General features: G+C 41.0%; 1 protein-coding gene across 1 annotated transcript; it reads left to right on the top strand.

Moving 5' to 3' along the window:
* The first annotated feature begins 14,613 nt into the window (after window positions 1-14,613).
* LOC147626925 (mitochondrial import inner membrane translocase subunit TIM17-1-like) lies at window positions 14,614-15,911 on the top strand. Its single transcript, XM_086815477.1, has one exon. The coding sequence runs from the start codon at window positions 14,721-14,723 to the stop codon at window positions 15,582-15,584; it is 864 nt and encodes a 287-aa protein (XP_086671603.1). The 5' UTR covers window positions 14,614-14,720; the 3' UTR covers window positions 15,585-15,911.
* The last annotated feature ends 1,239 nt before the right edge of the window (window positions 15,912-17,150 follow it).

The raw sequence follows: 17,150 nt of genomic DNA, 5'->3' as shown, positions 1-17,150 counted from the left end.
AGACGGAAACGAAAGCAAACTTTGTTTTATTGATCCACTAGAAGTTTTATTTGTGTACATAAATATCCAGCGGACGTTATAAGGAAAGCGAACTGCAAGACTCAGACAAAGGCTTCTCCACTAAGGTCAAGCTTTGGCGGTACTGAGATGATCTCATCTCCCTCGCGCTGATGGCTATGAGGAACTCTGCAGCTTTCTCTTCAGAGGAATTTATGTATGGCTCCTGCAGAGTCGACATCAGGAGGGCTGTCCTCCACGATGATTGGATTATTGCAGCCACCAAGTGGAACTCCATCGTCTTCACTTCGCAGGAAGGCTTCTGGATCATCTTCTTGCTGTGCTTCACATGGCTTCGGAAGAAAATACCTGGCAGACTAACCTTTGATGTAGTGATCTTTGAAGAACACTTTTCTTATGTCAGAGATGTCAGCAAGCTCAAGACTCTTCAAGCACTTCCACACCGCAAGAGCTCTGCTAGAATCCATTCCATTGCCTACCTTCGGAATGATCCATTGAGCACTAGGGAAATATTTTCCACTTCTCATCATTTTTAGAAGAGTAACACCAAGGGTCACTGTCCATTTGTTGAGTATATAGTTTTCCATTGAGCACTAGGGAAATATTTTCCACTTCTCATCATTTTTAGAAGAGTAACACCAAGGGTCACTGTCCATTTGTTGAGTATATAGTTTTCCATGTATACAAAAGCCCTCTCAAAAATATTCAGTGGCGTGAGACAAACCCTATTTTTCAAGTCACCCTACCCAAATTGGGGTACGTCTTTTCTCTGAGCGTCTTGGTCTGAGCACATTTTTCTGAGCATGGCCTATATTGTGATTTCGTAGACAATTTTATCATAACATCACACACCATTTAGTCATAAAACTACCCCAAGAAGATACTATATACATTTCTACCCCACAAAGATGCCGCTAACATCACACACCCTTTAGTCATAAAACTACCCTACAAAGATGCTATATACATTTAATTACATTTCTTTCCAATAGTATTTAGGGCTTATAAGATCCCTTTATTCACAAAACTACTTTTCATGTCTACTTTATTTCAACACCCTCCACCTACATCATCCATCATTCATACTATCATGATAGATAGTGATGATGAAATGATTGCAAGTCACATGGTGAAGAATTTAGGGTGCAAATTTGCATGCATCTATGCCAAAACATTTATTAGTTGCATCAAGGAGATACTTCAAGATTCAATTCACCATGATGATCATTTGTACACAACTCATAGTTTTGACATGCAAACCTTAATTAAGATATGACATGATTGTCACATCTCTAGCAAATAGAAAAAGTTTTATGAAACCAACATGCTCAAAATTGAATATGCGATATTGAGATTAATATTCATGGTGGGTACTCACATGATGTACTAATAGTTCTTCAATATGATTACTACATCTCTAGCAAATGAAATAGGTGCAAGACACCACAAAAGTTATGCATGTTCAATACTAGGGCATCACAAGCAAAATGAATTGCTTGAAGGGAAAAGCTCATGTCAAATCACTAGACTCAATCTTCTTTACTGATGTCATCCACATAGATATTGCGACGATGCCTTCTCTCTTTGATGGGGGCATTGAATGCAATGTCATTACACATCATCTCAGCCATAGCACCTGCATAAGAAGGCAAAAAGCTAAAATAGATCAATCAATATCAATGCCTCATTGATAATAATATTCTCCAACAAATAGGTTTAAAAAGATAAAACACAAGAGTAACATACTTACTAGTCGTCTAGAAGATTAACAACCATTTCCACATCTTCGGAATCATTTAGAGTCCCATAGTTGCTTAACACATTTCCCTTTCCTTTCTGTCCATCCAAAAATGGTTGCAATATAGAATTGCAAATGTCAGGATAATTCTCAATAGATAAGCATGCTCTCCCAGAATGCACGCATGCTTTTTGCATAGAACCAGTCCTCCCAGCACCTAAGTCCACCACATGTCCAGAAATTGGACACAAGAACTCCAAGAAGTACAACATCATGCATGGAGCCTTCTCCAATGCACCTCTCCATGGAATACTCTCTCCATGTTTTATAGTCTGCTCACTTGTTGGTAAATAATGATGAAACAAACTACTTCCAAAAGCAATGCCCAATTTGGTACCAACCACGGCAGGATTACAAACACAAGACATACCAGCCCGATGAAGAAGGCATAAAACCACAACATCCACCTAAAGATAAGAAAAGAATTAAACATATACTTAGTACAAGCCATTTCATTATACGAGAGCATAAATTCTTTCAACAGGTCATTGTATGACAATTGTCTCACCTTATGATCAATACCACCAACTTTGATTGTGCAATATGCATCCAAGCATTGCATGTACATTCGACATGCAAACTCCAATCTACTGATCCTAGCATAACGCTCAACCAAATGAAGAACATGAGGAGCACACATAACTAGGATCCAGCCAGAATCTGAAACAACTGTGGCCGCTACTAGCAAGGAGTAGCGTTCATGGTCCTCTGTTAATAAATTCCAAGACGGAGATGTGGAATCCTCTACTCCAAGAGCTTCTAGCTGTGTAGGCAGATCAATAATGACAAAATCTATAGCCCAAGCAACACTGTTACCATTTCTTGTTTTTCTTTCACCTCCAAGACCCACAAAGTATTCCTTCATGTCTATATAGGCTTGTGTGAAGTTTGAGACAGACAATTGCTTTCCAAACTCGACATAATCATAGCACCAAACCTTGCAATGTGAAGCATCACATGTGCCACTCTGATTCAAAGTTAGAGAGGTCAATGGAATGTACAAAAAGCGGACAGACCTATCTTTCCATTTACATCCTTTCAAAATGGGTGTAGACTGCAGTACCTGCACATTTGTACCCACACCACATATGTAAAGACACAAAGTGATAACAACATATGTTACACAAACAAATAACAGCTTGAAAAAAGATCAAGAGAACTTGCCATTATTAGTACCAGGATTTTTTGGTGGCCTACCACCCTTCTTTAGTTCCATACTTGAATCTTTGTCCTTTTTAGTCATCTTCTCAAGTGTTTTTTGAACCTCAATGACTGCATCATCCTCATGGACTGAATTTGAGCTTGATGAACCCATCTCTCCCTTTTTATGCTGTGTGTACAGCTCTACCTCCTCCTCGATGCAACATCCTTTTTTCATATCGAGCCACCACGTGCAGTTCTTTCTCTCCCACTCAGAGAGCACTTGCTTCCCTTCTTTTTCTATCATGTTTGGAGAGTACATACAGAATTTTAAGTCGTGAATTTTTGTCCATACTCGACATATGGGCAACAATTTTTCAATCTTACCAACAGCTTTTAAGGATTGCAAGAATCTGCATACAATAAGAGTCTTAGTACAAAAGCGAAATACTTAAGGATGGATTTTTAATTGAAAAGGAAAAAACATGTATTGCTTACCTAAATACCAATCATCGAGATACCCTCGTCATCTCCATTTGTCCTGTTTGCAGCTGTAGCAACAGTCATTGAATCCTTTAAATCTTCATAAAGTTCAAGTCTGTTCATTGCTTGTATTTCCCCAAAATACTCTCTCAACGTAGGATCTTGAGAAAGCACAAAGCTAGCTTGTTGACTAGCAACCAAGACCTGAGAGAGTAACCTCTCAGATTCACAAAGCAACTGATCCATCCATGCCTCTTTCGCCATCCACTTTATGAATTCTCTATCAGCTTTTGGCATCCCATAACTTGTTCTCAAATTTGAATCTGACCCTAAGATTCTGAGGGTTGCTAGTTGTGTCTCCTTTGAGACTTTTGCAATGGAGATGTTATACAACTTTTCCAATGTGACAATGGATGATTTATCATCAAATGGGAGGCTCCACAAGATATTAAACCAATCTTCACCATTTGTTGGTTTGACAATAGACAGAATCTACATATAAACAATACATGCAATCGTCACACTCAACTGTATTTTTTAATCATACAATACATGCATATCCCATACCTTGATCATTTTGTAAACAAACATCATATGACCAATCTCAAAAAACACTTGAACACTTTAAAAAGTCAACTTTATGTTAAGAATCATTAAATTAATCATACCTTGATCATTTTTTGACCATACTTGAGATTCACATCCTTTCGAATACTTTTAAGTGCTTTCTCCATATCAGCAACACTCAAATTTGGCTGAAGTTCCTTTAGCTTTGCCTCATAATCTTGCTTGTATAGTGGCTAAAATATATTCCAAAGAGATGAATGAGTACAATGAATTAGTTAGTTCTAATTTAAAAGACATCCATGACAAATGGTATGAAACTTACTGCAAATACCATTCTCCCTAGCATCAGAGATGTCAAAGGATACCAAGTACTTGATCCTTTACTGCATTCATTTGCCCTATGCTTTTCAAGTGTCTTTTTTCCTTCCTCAGAAAAAAGTGATAAGTACTCATTCTTATCACACGAACACATTGTCTTCGTGTTGTACAAATAATCCTTGAGATTTGTTTTAATAATTGCTGTTTCATTAAGGCTGAAAAATAAAAAATACATAGCTTCAAACATATTAAGAATTATTCACAAAACCCTTAAAAGCTCGAAAAAAGGTAACACATATAAGCAAGAACTTGCACTTACAGATTGAACCTTTGAAGAGCAGCTATTAGCTTCATTTCTGTTTCTTTCTCTAATAAAACTTGCTAAAACTCAAATATGCCATGCCTTTGATGTCTTGAATTTCTCCTCAATTAGAGACATCCATGCAACAGTACAGTGATTCCCCTCCCACACAAAAAACATCTTTCGAGACAAAAATGACCAATCAGCATCATCAACAATCTGTGCCTCAAATTTTGCATTTACATCCCTCCAACAAGAATCCCATGATTGTTCAATTTCATCTGTCACCTCTTGTGAAACACCATCCGAAAGTGTTGTAGATAAAATAAACATTCCTTTCTGTTGAATATATTTTTCTGCCTCTAGAGCTTGCTATAGGCTATCCATATCAGTTCGTAGGCCTCTCACTCTTGTGTTTACAACACAACGACATAATGGGATCAAGGGAGCAATCTTTCCAGGATTGATTGCAAGAGATTCATTAACAGCCTTCCCTTGGCCAATATCAAGTGCAGCAAGAAACTCTTGCTCAAACTCCTCATCCAGTTGTTTATCCTCTTTCTTTCTCTTCTTAGAAGATTCCTCCACAATTATAGTAGTGTCTTCAAAGTCTTCCATCTCCTTATCCTCTTCAACTCCAATTTCAACCTCTTTTTGAATCTCTAAATTTGGTGTAGATTCCACTTGCAAACTTCTCTTGCTACTTGTCCTTCCACCTCTCTTGCCTCCTCGTTCTCCTCTTCCACCTCTCCCCCTCCTCTCAGAAGTTCTTAATTTTACCATCCTGCCAATGTGACAAAGATGCATTTAAAAAAAGAAGTCATCGCATGGCATAGAATAGACTTACAAGGTCAATTAAGTCTCAGCATTACTTCAATAGCATACAAAGAAACCCCAAGAGGCTTCAAAATAGAAAATACCTGAAGCTTGATCGTGATGCTGCTAATTGAAGTTGCACTTGACGAGATGATGGGGCTTGAGGAGACTAGCTGGACAACAAAAGCATACAAGAAAAAGTTATTAAGCATACAAGAACAAGTTATTAACCTTAAAAGCGTACAATATCTCGAATATACTATGTTGTGTCTCCTAAGGCCTCCTCATCTCCTTGCTTTATTTTCATAATAGTGCATGTGTCTAAAAGGGAAGCGAAAAATCTCCAAGTACTATGCATACATATGTCAATATCATGTGGTGTATAGGAAAACAACATGATGTGCCCTTAAACCACACAGTGTATTTTGTTTATACAGCTTGGTATATATGTTCACTGTGCAATAATAATCTAGTCAACCAATTTGCAATGACTGACTAGAAAAGACGTGTCTTTTTGCATTTTAAACATCTTTAATTCAAAAAATACGTACTAAAAACCTCCCTAATATCATAAGGGAGATATTGGGGGAAAGCACAAAGAATCTTGATCATAAAACTCCTACTGAGTCTCTTCTACTACTCAAAATAGGCAACCAACAATCATAGAAGCCTCGAGAGGTATCGAACTTCAAAATATCCAAGTTGATGCTGCAAACATAGTATGCTGCTCTAGGTTATCATTTAATATTCTTCATTATCCTTCATGGCATAGATCCTTGCAATCATGGTGAAAACTCTATAATTCCATCCTATTATGCCATGTGCACCACATTGTTGGAGGTCGCGTATAAAGATATGCAAAACAAATTGAAAGAATCCATAATTAATGATCTAGCTTCAATAGCCAAGTTCCGACGTGTGCATACCTTTCACTGCTTGTGGTGGTGCGGACTTCAGACTTGCGTGGCCATGAGACCCGTTTGTGATTTCACGTAACCCCAAGCGCTACGTGTTTCAGGTCGATACGCCGTCCATAGATGCAACGACCCCTTTTGTCAGCACCTCTCGACGTCGCGCCAAGCACATGGGGAGGAGTTCATGATGCACCAAACGGCCAGGGGAACGCCTGATCGGGAGGGAGGGAGGGAGAAAGGCAGAGCGAGGGCGAGGGAGGCAAAGCGAGATCGAGGGAGGGAGGGAGCAGGAGCGAGGGAGGCAGAGCGGGAGGCAGAGCGGCGGGGGAGGCAGAGCGGGAGCGAGGGAGGGAGAGCGGGAGCGGGCGAGGGCGAGGGAGGCAAAGCAGGAGCGAGGGCGAGGGAGGCAAAGCAGGAGCGAGGGAGGGAGGGAGCGGGAGGTAGAGCGGGAGCGAGGGAGGGAGAGCGGGAGGGAGAGCGGGGGAGGCAGAGCGGGAGGCAGAGCGAGGGAGAGTGGGAGGTAGCGAGGGCGAGGGAGGCAGAGCGGGGGAGGCAGAGCGGGGGGCAGAGCGGGAGGGAGCGGGAGGCAGAGCGAGGGAGAGCAGGAGGGAGAGCGGGGGAGGGAGAGCGGGGGGCAGAGCGGGAGGGAGAGCGAGGGAGAGCAGGAGGCAGAGCGAGATAGCGAGAGAGAGCGGGAGGCAGAGCGAGATAGCGGGAGAGAGCGGGAGACCAAAATTTGAAGATTGAAAACGAAAGGCCAAAATACCCCTTTCGTCGACGAAAGGGGTATTTTGGCTTTTCATTTTCATGAGCCCTTAAGAAAATTTAAAGGCCAATAGACCCCTTTCGTCGACGAAAGGGGTCTATTGGCCATTTATTTTCATGAGAGCCTAGACTAGAGAGAGACACGAGGGCGCGGGAAAGGGGGGCGGCGTGCGGGTGGGTCGCAAGTCACAAGGGCGAGGGCGGTGCGTCGCAGAGCTCGAGAGGCGACGATGACCGATCCAATCCATAATTCATCCAAGGGCTCTCATGAAAATGAATGGCCAATAGACCCCTTTCGTCGACGAAAGGGGTCTATTGGCTTTAATTTTAGACACATTTCGTTGTCGTTTTTATTATTTTAAATCATTACAATCAATGCGTTTATTTTATTCACCATGACGGGACGACATACTGGCTATAAAAATGCTACCAAACTATGATGTTAATAGGAACCATGACTTATAATGATTATCATACGAATTCGATTGCTAATGAGAATGCAGCAATGATGAGTGATCATTTAATTAAACATCATTACTGTGTGAGGTTGATAATTTTTCATAATTGTGAGGTTGATAATTTTACTGTGTGAGGTCGACATACAATTAAATATCTTTTTGATTAATATTCAATTAATGATAGAGGCCAATAGACCCCTTTTGGAGAGAATAATTAAATATAGAGGCCAATAGACCCCTTTCGTCAACGAAAGGGGTCTATTAACCTCTATATTTAATTAATGGTTCATGAAAGATAGAGGCCCATAGACCCCTTTCGTCTCGACGAAAGGTGTCTATTTTGGCCTCTACCTTTCATTAATAATTGATGAAAGATAGAGTCCAATAGACCCCTTTAATCGATGAAATAGTCTTTCGGCATATTTTTAACATCATAATTTATATTCAAAAGGTTAGAGATGTGCTGACCAACCATTTCTTGTTCGCCACAATTATAATTTATATCTATCTATCAACTTTAAAATACTTATATCAAATTGTCGAAATGAATATGTAGCAATAATGAAATGTCATTGCTAGCGAGAATGGCTTGCAATAACTCCCATACATGTCAAAGAAAGGTTGGGGATTAAAAGGTCTAAGAGTCCATGGTATTATAGTATTGTTGTTAACAAATGATGGCTAAAATTTACATCATGGTTCAGTACCATTGTCACACTTGTGCCGACTTTCACAAGACCTATCTTACAAAGTTGTGAGTATAAGCAATGGGCAGTGTGTGCATAGCATTTGTGAGCATTTTTTCTTGCGGCAGACTCTTGTTTCAAATGAGTTCTTGAAACGAACACTCTGCTCTTGATCTCACCCTTTGGACTTCATCTCATTGAGTTGCATAGCTCAACCATTCCGTTCTTATGGAATCTGTCACAATTCAGAATGAGGATAGATCTTTGCATATGTTTGTTCGCACTTCCATAGGTAGAGAAGTGTTGTCAGAGATGGTGCTTGCTAGCCATTTTCAATTCACACTTGGGTCCATATCTGTCCATCAGCACTTTGGTGATAATGGGTCTGATTTGACAATGGAGCTGCAATACGAAGTCCATGACGATGGATACAAAATGTTTCACCTTGATGCGTAGTTTGGTGATATTTTCACCATGAAGGGAGAAAGATTCAAGCTTGATGACAATGAACTTCAGAAGACTCTAGTGCACGAAAACAAAAAAGATTTCTACTCTGTTTGTAACAAAAATGATGAGGCAAGGAAACATGATTCAGCTAGCAACATTGAGAATGACAAACAACATAGTGTCATTGAGATTATTATGCAACTACCTATAAAGAACAGATTGCGTGAGGCCTATGAGAAGGTTGGAATGCACGTCACTGTGGATGAGTTGCCTTCTACTTATAATGGTGATGTTTTCTTTGAGCTACCAGCTACTTCAATGAAACATCGCACAAAAGGTACGGAGGCAAAATTTGATGGTCATGTTTGGAGTGATCCTATCACAACAAATATAGTATTTCCTGGTGTGGTTCGTAGAAAGGAATGTGGAGGTCACCTCCGTTGTATAAATGCAACTTGTGGTTATAAAAAAAGAATTGGGATCGAGAATGACACAAAATGGGATGGGAGATTTGATTAGAGTGGCCCCAGCAAATGTGTCAATTGAATCATATGGCTCCTTATCATGTATACATTGTGGTCGTCCACCAATTTGCTTGGAGAGATGTTACTGTGAAATGTTACTCTGCATGCCAAAATGTAGAGATGGTGTGAATCTTACTCGTGCAGTCATACACCATGGCCATCATAATCATCCTGTTGGAGATGGTTTGACTAGAAGAACAAAGGATGCCATTAAAACCAAAGTTTCTGAAATGGTGAGGGCTGGTGGTGCTGTATGCCCTAAAGGGATACAAAATATAATTGTCCAAGACATTATTCTGGAAACTTTATTGTCTAAAAATGTGCAAGATGGGATTAACATGTCGGATGTTGAGCTACAAGATTTGCTAAAACAATGTGAACCTTTGCTCGACAAAAGAAGGTAATTACCATAACATTTGTTATTGCATTGGTTTATTAAATTATGTTATGACAATGAATATTGATCAACTTTATGTCTCTGTATATATTATCAAGATGGATTGAGGAGGGTCGACGTGACTCTCGACCTATGTCAGATGGGCTAGATGGAATTTTATACTTGAAAAGACATTGTAGATATAATTATTTTCAAAGTGTAGTGTTTCCTGGACAATTGCAACATAGTTCATTCAGCAGGTGTCATGTATTTAAAATGTCTACCCAAGGTTCTGGTGGTTCAAGGGTTGATTTGGTAAATAAAATGAGACCTGGAGGAGAACTGGGTCATTGTTGGGTGTTGTTTGACTTTGTGAAGCGAATGAAAGATTGGACTACCATGGCTTGCCATGTGTATAATCCTTTTATCCAAGAGTTGCAAACAATTGCAACTTGTGACTTCAAGGTAGAAGATACTGACGTACAAATTCTATTTTGGGATACTCTCAACAAAGTAATGGTTTCAGAAGGGTTTGACAATGCTGAATTCAAAGGGTTCATGGCAGATGAGTCCCAAGCCAACTGGAGAGCTGTACGTGCCACTTTCAATGGTGGCCCTGACAATATAATGGAAGGGAAAGAGCGTTCTTGCCTTTTCCATTGGGAGCAAAGTCTTCATTCCCATGCAAAGGCATGTATAAAAGTTGGCAGCTAAGAGGAATTTAAAATCCGATGTAGACGCTGGAAGGATGCCTCTACAGAGCAAGCTGCAGAAGTCGAAATGAGAAGCCTAAGGGCATGGTGTTAGATAAGGAGAAGTACTTGATACCTCGAACAAATCTAGCAGAGTCTATTCATGGTAGTTGGAGGGCTGGATTGAACCATGTCAAATATGTTGGTCTCTACAATGCCTCTATTAGTGACCTCTCAAATGCAATTTTACAAAGCGCTAGATACACATCTTTTTTGAAGGGCCAGTTTATCGGAAGTGGGCCGAGTCTGGAGACCTTAAAAAAAAAAGATCTTCAAAATCTCGGATTGACATTAGTGCCAAAACAGTTGTTGATCTAACAAGTGATGTTGCAAAGGAAATGGGTGTTGCATCTGAAGTATGTTTTAATGATGGAGATGACAAGACTGTGCGAAGGAAAAGGCCAAAGTCAATGCCTTCAAATATATGTCAGGATGATAGTCACCGCCCTGAGTACAGTTATGCAAATAAGAAAAGATACTCCATGTCTTCAAAATCTAGTACTAAATTTGCAACAGAGAGTTTTGAGGATGATGATTCCAAGAGTGTACAAGAATATGAAGTGCATGATGCAAATTGGGCATTACGAAGAGTTCCTGTAACAAGCCAAGTCCGTTGTTGCCAGGCTTGGCTTGGACAAGGAGGAAAATGTAACAAGCTTGTCAATATAAAGGATCGTGAAAATCGACGTGGAGTTGTTGCACCATCATTCTTTGGGAGGATTCAAACACCAATTGGAGTGCGCTTATTTTTTTGAAGACTGAACCTTCATGATGTTGAATACAAAATGAAAAGATATCTATAATAATCCTTTTTTCCATGAAGATTTTGAACCACAAGAACAATGTTTTTGGAGCCTTTTGCATTTCTCCTTGTGTAAATTTTTGGTTTGTTTCTCTACTTGTTGATAATTGTGGCAAGACGCTTTGTAGGAAACTTATTTGAAATAACATGAACTCAACACATCTAGTAGCAAAATACCAAACTATGAGTGTAAAATATTGACTTAAAATTTGGCTATATTTGTTACATTTCCTTTTGTACCTTGGATTGGATATAAGAAATCCTTTTTTCCATGAGTAATTTGAACCACAAGGATAGTGTGCTAATTATTCTCCACTTGATAATTGTGGTAGGACATTTTGAAGGATGATTTTACATCACAAAAGTTTGAACATGTCTTCTATGTGATAAATCATGTCTTCATTTTCATTTGCATAGGTAGAAAACTTATTTGAAATAATATGAGCATGTATTGGAATATACAACAAATAGCAAAATAGAAAATATTGTGAGTGTATTTGACTTAAAATTGGGCTATATTATTTACATATTACTTATATGGATAGAAAAGATAATATTTTTGGTCACCAAGCTAACTTGAGTACAAAAGAGATCTTCACAACATTATCTTGCATGCCTCAAGGCCTGGTTTTTGCAGATTGCACACCTTCATGATGTTGAACAAAATTTGAAAGGACTATTATAATAATCCTTTTTGCGATGGAGATTTTGAACCACCAAAATAGTGTTTTGGAGTCTTTTTCATTACTCCTTATGGAAACTTTGGGCTATTTCTATACTTGATACTTGATAATTGTGAGAATTGTGATGGGACGCCTTGTAGGATGATTTTACAATCACAAAACTGGTTGTTGTGGTTTATTAGTTTACAAGGATAACCACTTCTTTTATTGAGCAATATGGACCCTTCATTTACAAAACGGTTTCATAATCATGGCCTCATTTCATGAACTTCAAGAGTTAGAAAACTTGTTTAGTCAGAAATGAGGATATCCATTTCTTTTCTTAAGCAATATGACCCCTTTATTCACAAAAGGGGTCCATACACTTGGATTGTTTTCATAAACTTTGACACAAAAAAACTACATTCTGATCCAATTTGCTCAAATGCTTAGATGGTTTTGCTCAAAAATTAGAAACCCCCCCCCAAATTGTGCATACAGTGTTCGGCCTCGGGAGATTTCTTCAGCAAAAACATTGTGTGCATGAAAGCGAAAGTGAGGTTTATGAAGATCTTTGAGATAGTAACCTACCATTCCTTCAAACGTATGCATCTTTATCTGGCGCAATGCATGGCACATGACAATAGCCCCCGGCGGCTTATTGACATTCCACATCAAAAAAACGCCTCACAGTTTTACCTACTGATATTATAGAGGTCGACAGTATGCGAGTGACCATCTGGAAATGAAGGTGGTGCAGAGTTCCACCTCTCTCAAGCGAGAACACAGCATGAGTGCACTCTTGACGTACAAACTCCACAAGATTATCCCACAAAGAGATGTTCACATCATCATTTCCAATGCCGATGGTGATTGATACCTCAAACATCTTTAGATTGTTTTGGGTAGGATTCTGAGGACATGCTGCGGGTGGCTCGGTTAGGTGCACAGCACGGGGGCCAACAGTATCTGCACTCTTTTTCCACTTTGTTGTAGCACACGAGGTTTCCGAACTCCCTGCAAAGAAGTAGAAGAAATAAAAAACGCACAGAAACATGCACACGAAGCATATTCACAAACATATATAGTCCTGGATTTTCAAAAAGATGTACCGATGATCACATAGAAACATGCAGACGAAAAGAAACGTAGAGAAACATGCACATGAACATGTCGATGAGCATATTCAAAAACAAATACAGGAAGATGTTCAGAAATGATCACACACAAACATGCATGGAAATATGCACCAAAAAAAAGCACAGGAAAGCAAAGGAACATGTGCAGACAAAGGAACAGAAAAATACATACCAAAGAGAGGAAAACATACAGAAGATGAACGCAGAGATTTACATACCAGAGGAGCGAGCTTTGCGTTTGACACCTTTCAAATTTTCTAAACCGGCTAGACCTTCAAGACGCGTAAGGATTTGAGGAGGCACGTTTTCCTTGTTGGAGTCTAGCACAGCTATGGAGGAGGAGGTTCGATAGGAAGCTGCGAAGGCGATGACACCTTCGTCCGTCTACGAGAGCGCTCAGGCATGCCGAGGCAAACATGGCATGCACAACAAAACAAGACGACCATATAAGAGGATAGCCATTCTAAAGCACATCATGGGTGGTAGAATGGCCCTAAGGGTCATTCTTTCAATCTCACCGTGGATGGTGTGCTTTAGAATAGCCCTATCTTGTCTTTGGCATTATTATGCTATGGAAAGAGACTGTTTTAACGAACCTTGTGAAAGGGCCTGGTAACCAGAATGCTCACCACCTGTTCACTGAGGGGCCTTTTCAATAGTTCCTAGCTCATAGTACCCAGAAATATTATCATATAAGAAAAATCTAGATGGACTCTCCGTTGGAGATCAACAAGAACAACCAACAGATCCATAAAAAAAGAGTCATGGACTCATCCGCTGAGGACCAACAAGGCCAATCAACTAGATCCATACCCGAGTTCAAAAAACAACTCTAACTCTTTATTCCATTTTCTTCCTCGATGCACGTGTGGGTATCTTCGCAACCCAGAGCTTGAGCACTGCATGTGACGCTTATCTTGTATGTTTCATTTGATGTTATGTCTACTTTGTAAGTATCAACGCTTATCTTGTTGTTTTGGTACTTTTAGAATCAAGTGGTTGGTCAGCCAGCACAACAGGAGAAGAGGAGGACATTGCTCGCCACCATAACACGTGCTTTCTTTTGGAGAAGCGTGTTCCTTGAAGATGTCTCGCATTAACCAATTCAAGGTAGCAAGGATATTTGTCAATCCAAATGGCATCACTAAATAAATTCAAAATGTCTTTGCAGGGTATGAAAGGTAGTCTTTGGAAATCCTTCTCCTTACTCTAACCTTGAGACTTCAAGTCAACTTAGTAAATATGGCACCATGAAATCTATCTAAATCCTCATGTATCCTAGCAATGGAGTAGTTCTTCTTTATGGTTAACTTATTGAATACCTGATGATCAAGAGTCATGAAGCCTTTATGCATTATGGCTCTATGCATGAAGCCTTTATGCATTATGGCATCATGCATGAATCCATAATGCATAAGCAGGTTGACACATGTACACCATGCAACACGAGTAATTGACACGCGTAATTCATGCGGTCATCTACAAGAACAGAAGAATTAGAAGATACTTTGGAATATACCACATTTAAAACAAAGATGTTTGCCACATATTAAGTAGCCAGCCACCATTAGGAGAAAAAACTTGGAGAATACTCTTTGATGCATTGATTTAGTCATTTATTTACTGATAATTATAAATCAGTGCGGTTTCTGCCCTAAAAATTTCAGTTTACATCAAAAAGCGGAGAAGACGAAGGGGGCTACGCTAAGTAGAGAAGAAAGAAAAAGAAGAAGGAGGCCGATTCTTTGCGGGAGATGGCTGCGCCGGATCAGTCCCGGGAGCCCTGCCCTGACAGGATTTTGGACGACGTCGGGGGAGCCTTTGGAATGGGGGCAGTGGGGGGCTCCGTCTTCCATCTGATCAAGGGCATGAAGAACTCGCCCAAGGGGGAACGCCTCTTGGGCGGTACCCAGGCTGTCCGTATGAATGCGCCGCGCGTCGGCGGCAGCTTCGCCGTCTGGGGGGGCCTCTTCTCTGTGTTCGATTGCTCCATGGTCTACCTCCGACAGAAAGAGGACCCCTGGAACTCTATTTTTGCAGGGGCCGCCACGGGCGGCTTTCTGCAGATGCGCCACGGCGCGAGGGCCGCCTCCCGCTCTGCCATGTTTGGTGGTGTACTCCTGGCCCTCATCGAAGGGGCTGGCCTCATGATCAACAGGGTCCTTGCCAACATGGCTCAGATGCCCCCGCCTCCACTTGAACAGCCCATGGGCTTGCCTGCGGGGGTCCCTTATGCCGGCATACCTGCAGGCGTCCCTGGGCAAGGGTTTCATGTACAAGAAAGCCCTAAACCCAGCCCTAATGCTGGCGGGGAGTCCGGCTGGAGCTCCTGGATGGGAGGTCTCTTCGGCAGCAAAAAGGATGAGGCTGCCGAGCCTGCTACGGCGTTCGAAACCAGCTCACCAAGCTTCCCCAGTCCCAACCCTGGCCTCAATACAGGTGAAGTTTTCCCTGCTGCCTCTGCGAGCACCAGTGAATCGGGATGGAAATCATGGACTGGAGGGTTTTTTGGCGGGAAGAAAGAGGACCCTACTGTCCCTTCGGTTACGTCAGGGGAATCATTGGGATCTTTTGAGACTTCATCAGGGCCTGCTATGCCCACATTTGACTACAAGTGACTGTGAGTATTGACTGCATCGTGAAAGAGAGAGGAAAAGGTCAGAACTTGTCATGGAATCTAATGCCTGCATATTGCTGATGTGTATATCTTGAAGGTTTAATGATGGTCACCACCTAGTTTGCGCTTTTACAGATGTTTTTAGAAACTTCCACATGCTCATCATTAGTCATCTTAATTCTATATTCTGCTATGTTGTGTATCACATGGCAATGCAGAATGTAAGTGAGAATTTCCAAGTTTTGGGTCTCGTAGAGGCTGTATTACATGCTAAGCTATGTTTTGGCAGTTTTTTTGTACTCGTAAGTTTTACGTGCTTCTTTAATTATGTCAATGTGTAATGTTGTCCACCATGAATGTTTGATATGTTTTTGGAGTAACTGGTGGAAGTAAAGAAGAACTAGTAATTGTTGTTGTTTGTGGTCATCTGTGAATCTATTGTTTTCAAAGACAATTGCTTGTATGCAATCTTCATCAGTTTCAATCCTGTACACGTGATACTGAGCTTCAATGCTGCTGTCACGCTCTGTAGCTTGCCTATGGCTTATGGTGTACATGCCTTAGGTTACGTGTTCAAAGAATGTTGGGGATGTCATTGCTAGTAACTTATGCTGCATGATGGGGATAGACCAGAATCAGCTTATCTTCATAGCTGCCCTTTCTAGACATGGCAGAATGCAAATACCAAGTGAGTTCTGATTCCTGAATGATAAGATTATGAGGTCCTGAGGCCACATAGGATGCAAAAGGTATGTTTGTGTGGCCTCTTTCTGATGCGGCCTGATGAGAGGCACAGAAAAAGCATTGTTGATCCCTTGACAGTTGGGTCGAGATAAGCTGTTCTAGCAGCAGTTGTGTGGCTGCCAATTTTTTCAGCTTTGTTGTGAAGATGGGATGATTATGATGCCACAAAGAGGCTGGGGTTATTAGGATGCCATGAAGAAGTTGGGGTTATTAGGATGCCACGAAGAAGTTGGGGTAATTAGGATGCAGAGGGAAGGAGGGAGTGTTCGCGTAACGGGGCGGGGTTGGGGGGTTGGGGAAGAAGAGGAGACGTGCAATATTTACCTCTGCTGCCAGAAAGAGGACCCTTGGAGCTCTTATTAAATACTTGAACTCAACTCCAGTTTTGTCTGGCCACAAGAGGTGTTTTGTTGTTCAATGTGAGCTTTGGCATTTTTAATGATGCACTCTCTGCCTTGTGGAAGGTGCTGGCCTTGTAATGATTTGCATGGCTGAGCTATTTCGTGTTGGTGCTGCTAATGGCAATTGACGCGTGCATACGCATGCATGTCAAGGACTCCCAGAGTCACCCTCGAGAATTTTGATCATAAAAAAAGACCATGTAGGGTCTGCTTGCTAGGTCTCTGCCCAGGATAGCACTACCCCTGTGAGCTTGAGGCTTGACTAAGAATGAGAGCGCACCTAAAGCTGTGTATTCGAGTGTGTGGCATTTGCCTGTAGTCCTGATAGAGGTCTCGCATCCTATGGTGGGATTCTCCATCACAAGCAATCAATGGCTAGTAAACGCAGTGTCTTATCGAAGCTCTCTTCTTAAGTCTCCTCA

The sequence above is a fragment of the Cibotium barometz genome, chromosome 21, assembly GCF_041138505.1.
Source record: "Cibotium barometz isolate CiBa-2024 chromosome 21, ASM4113850v1, whole genome shotgun sequence".
Lineage (NCBI taxonomy): Eukaryota > Viridiplantae > Streptophyta > Polypodiopsida > Cyatheales > Cibotiaceae > Cibotium > Cibotium barometz.
This window is presented reverse-complemented; position numbering and strand designations above follow the sequence as displayed.

Bases quoted from the DNA above. Each gene is read 5' to 3' on its own strand.
- LOC147626925 (XM_086815477.1), top strand. From the start codon at position 14,721: ATGGCTGCGCCGGATCAGTCCCGGGAGCCCTGCCCTGACAGGATTTTG.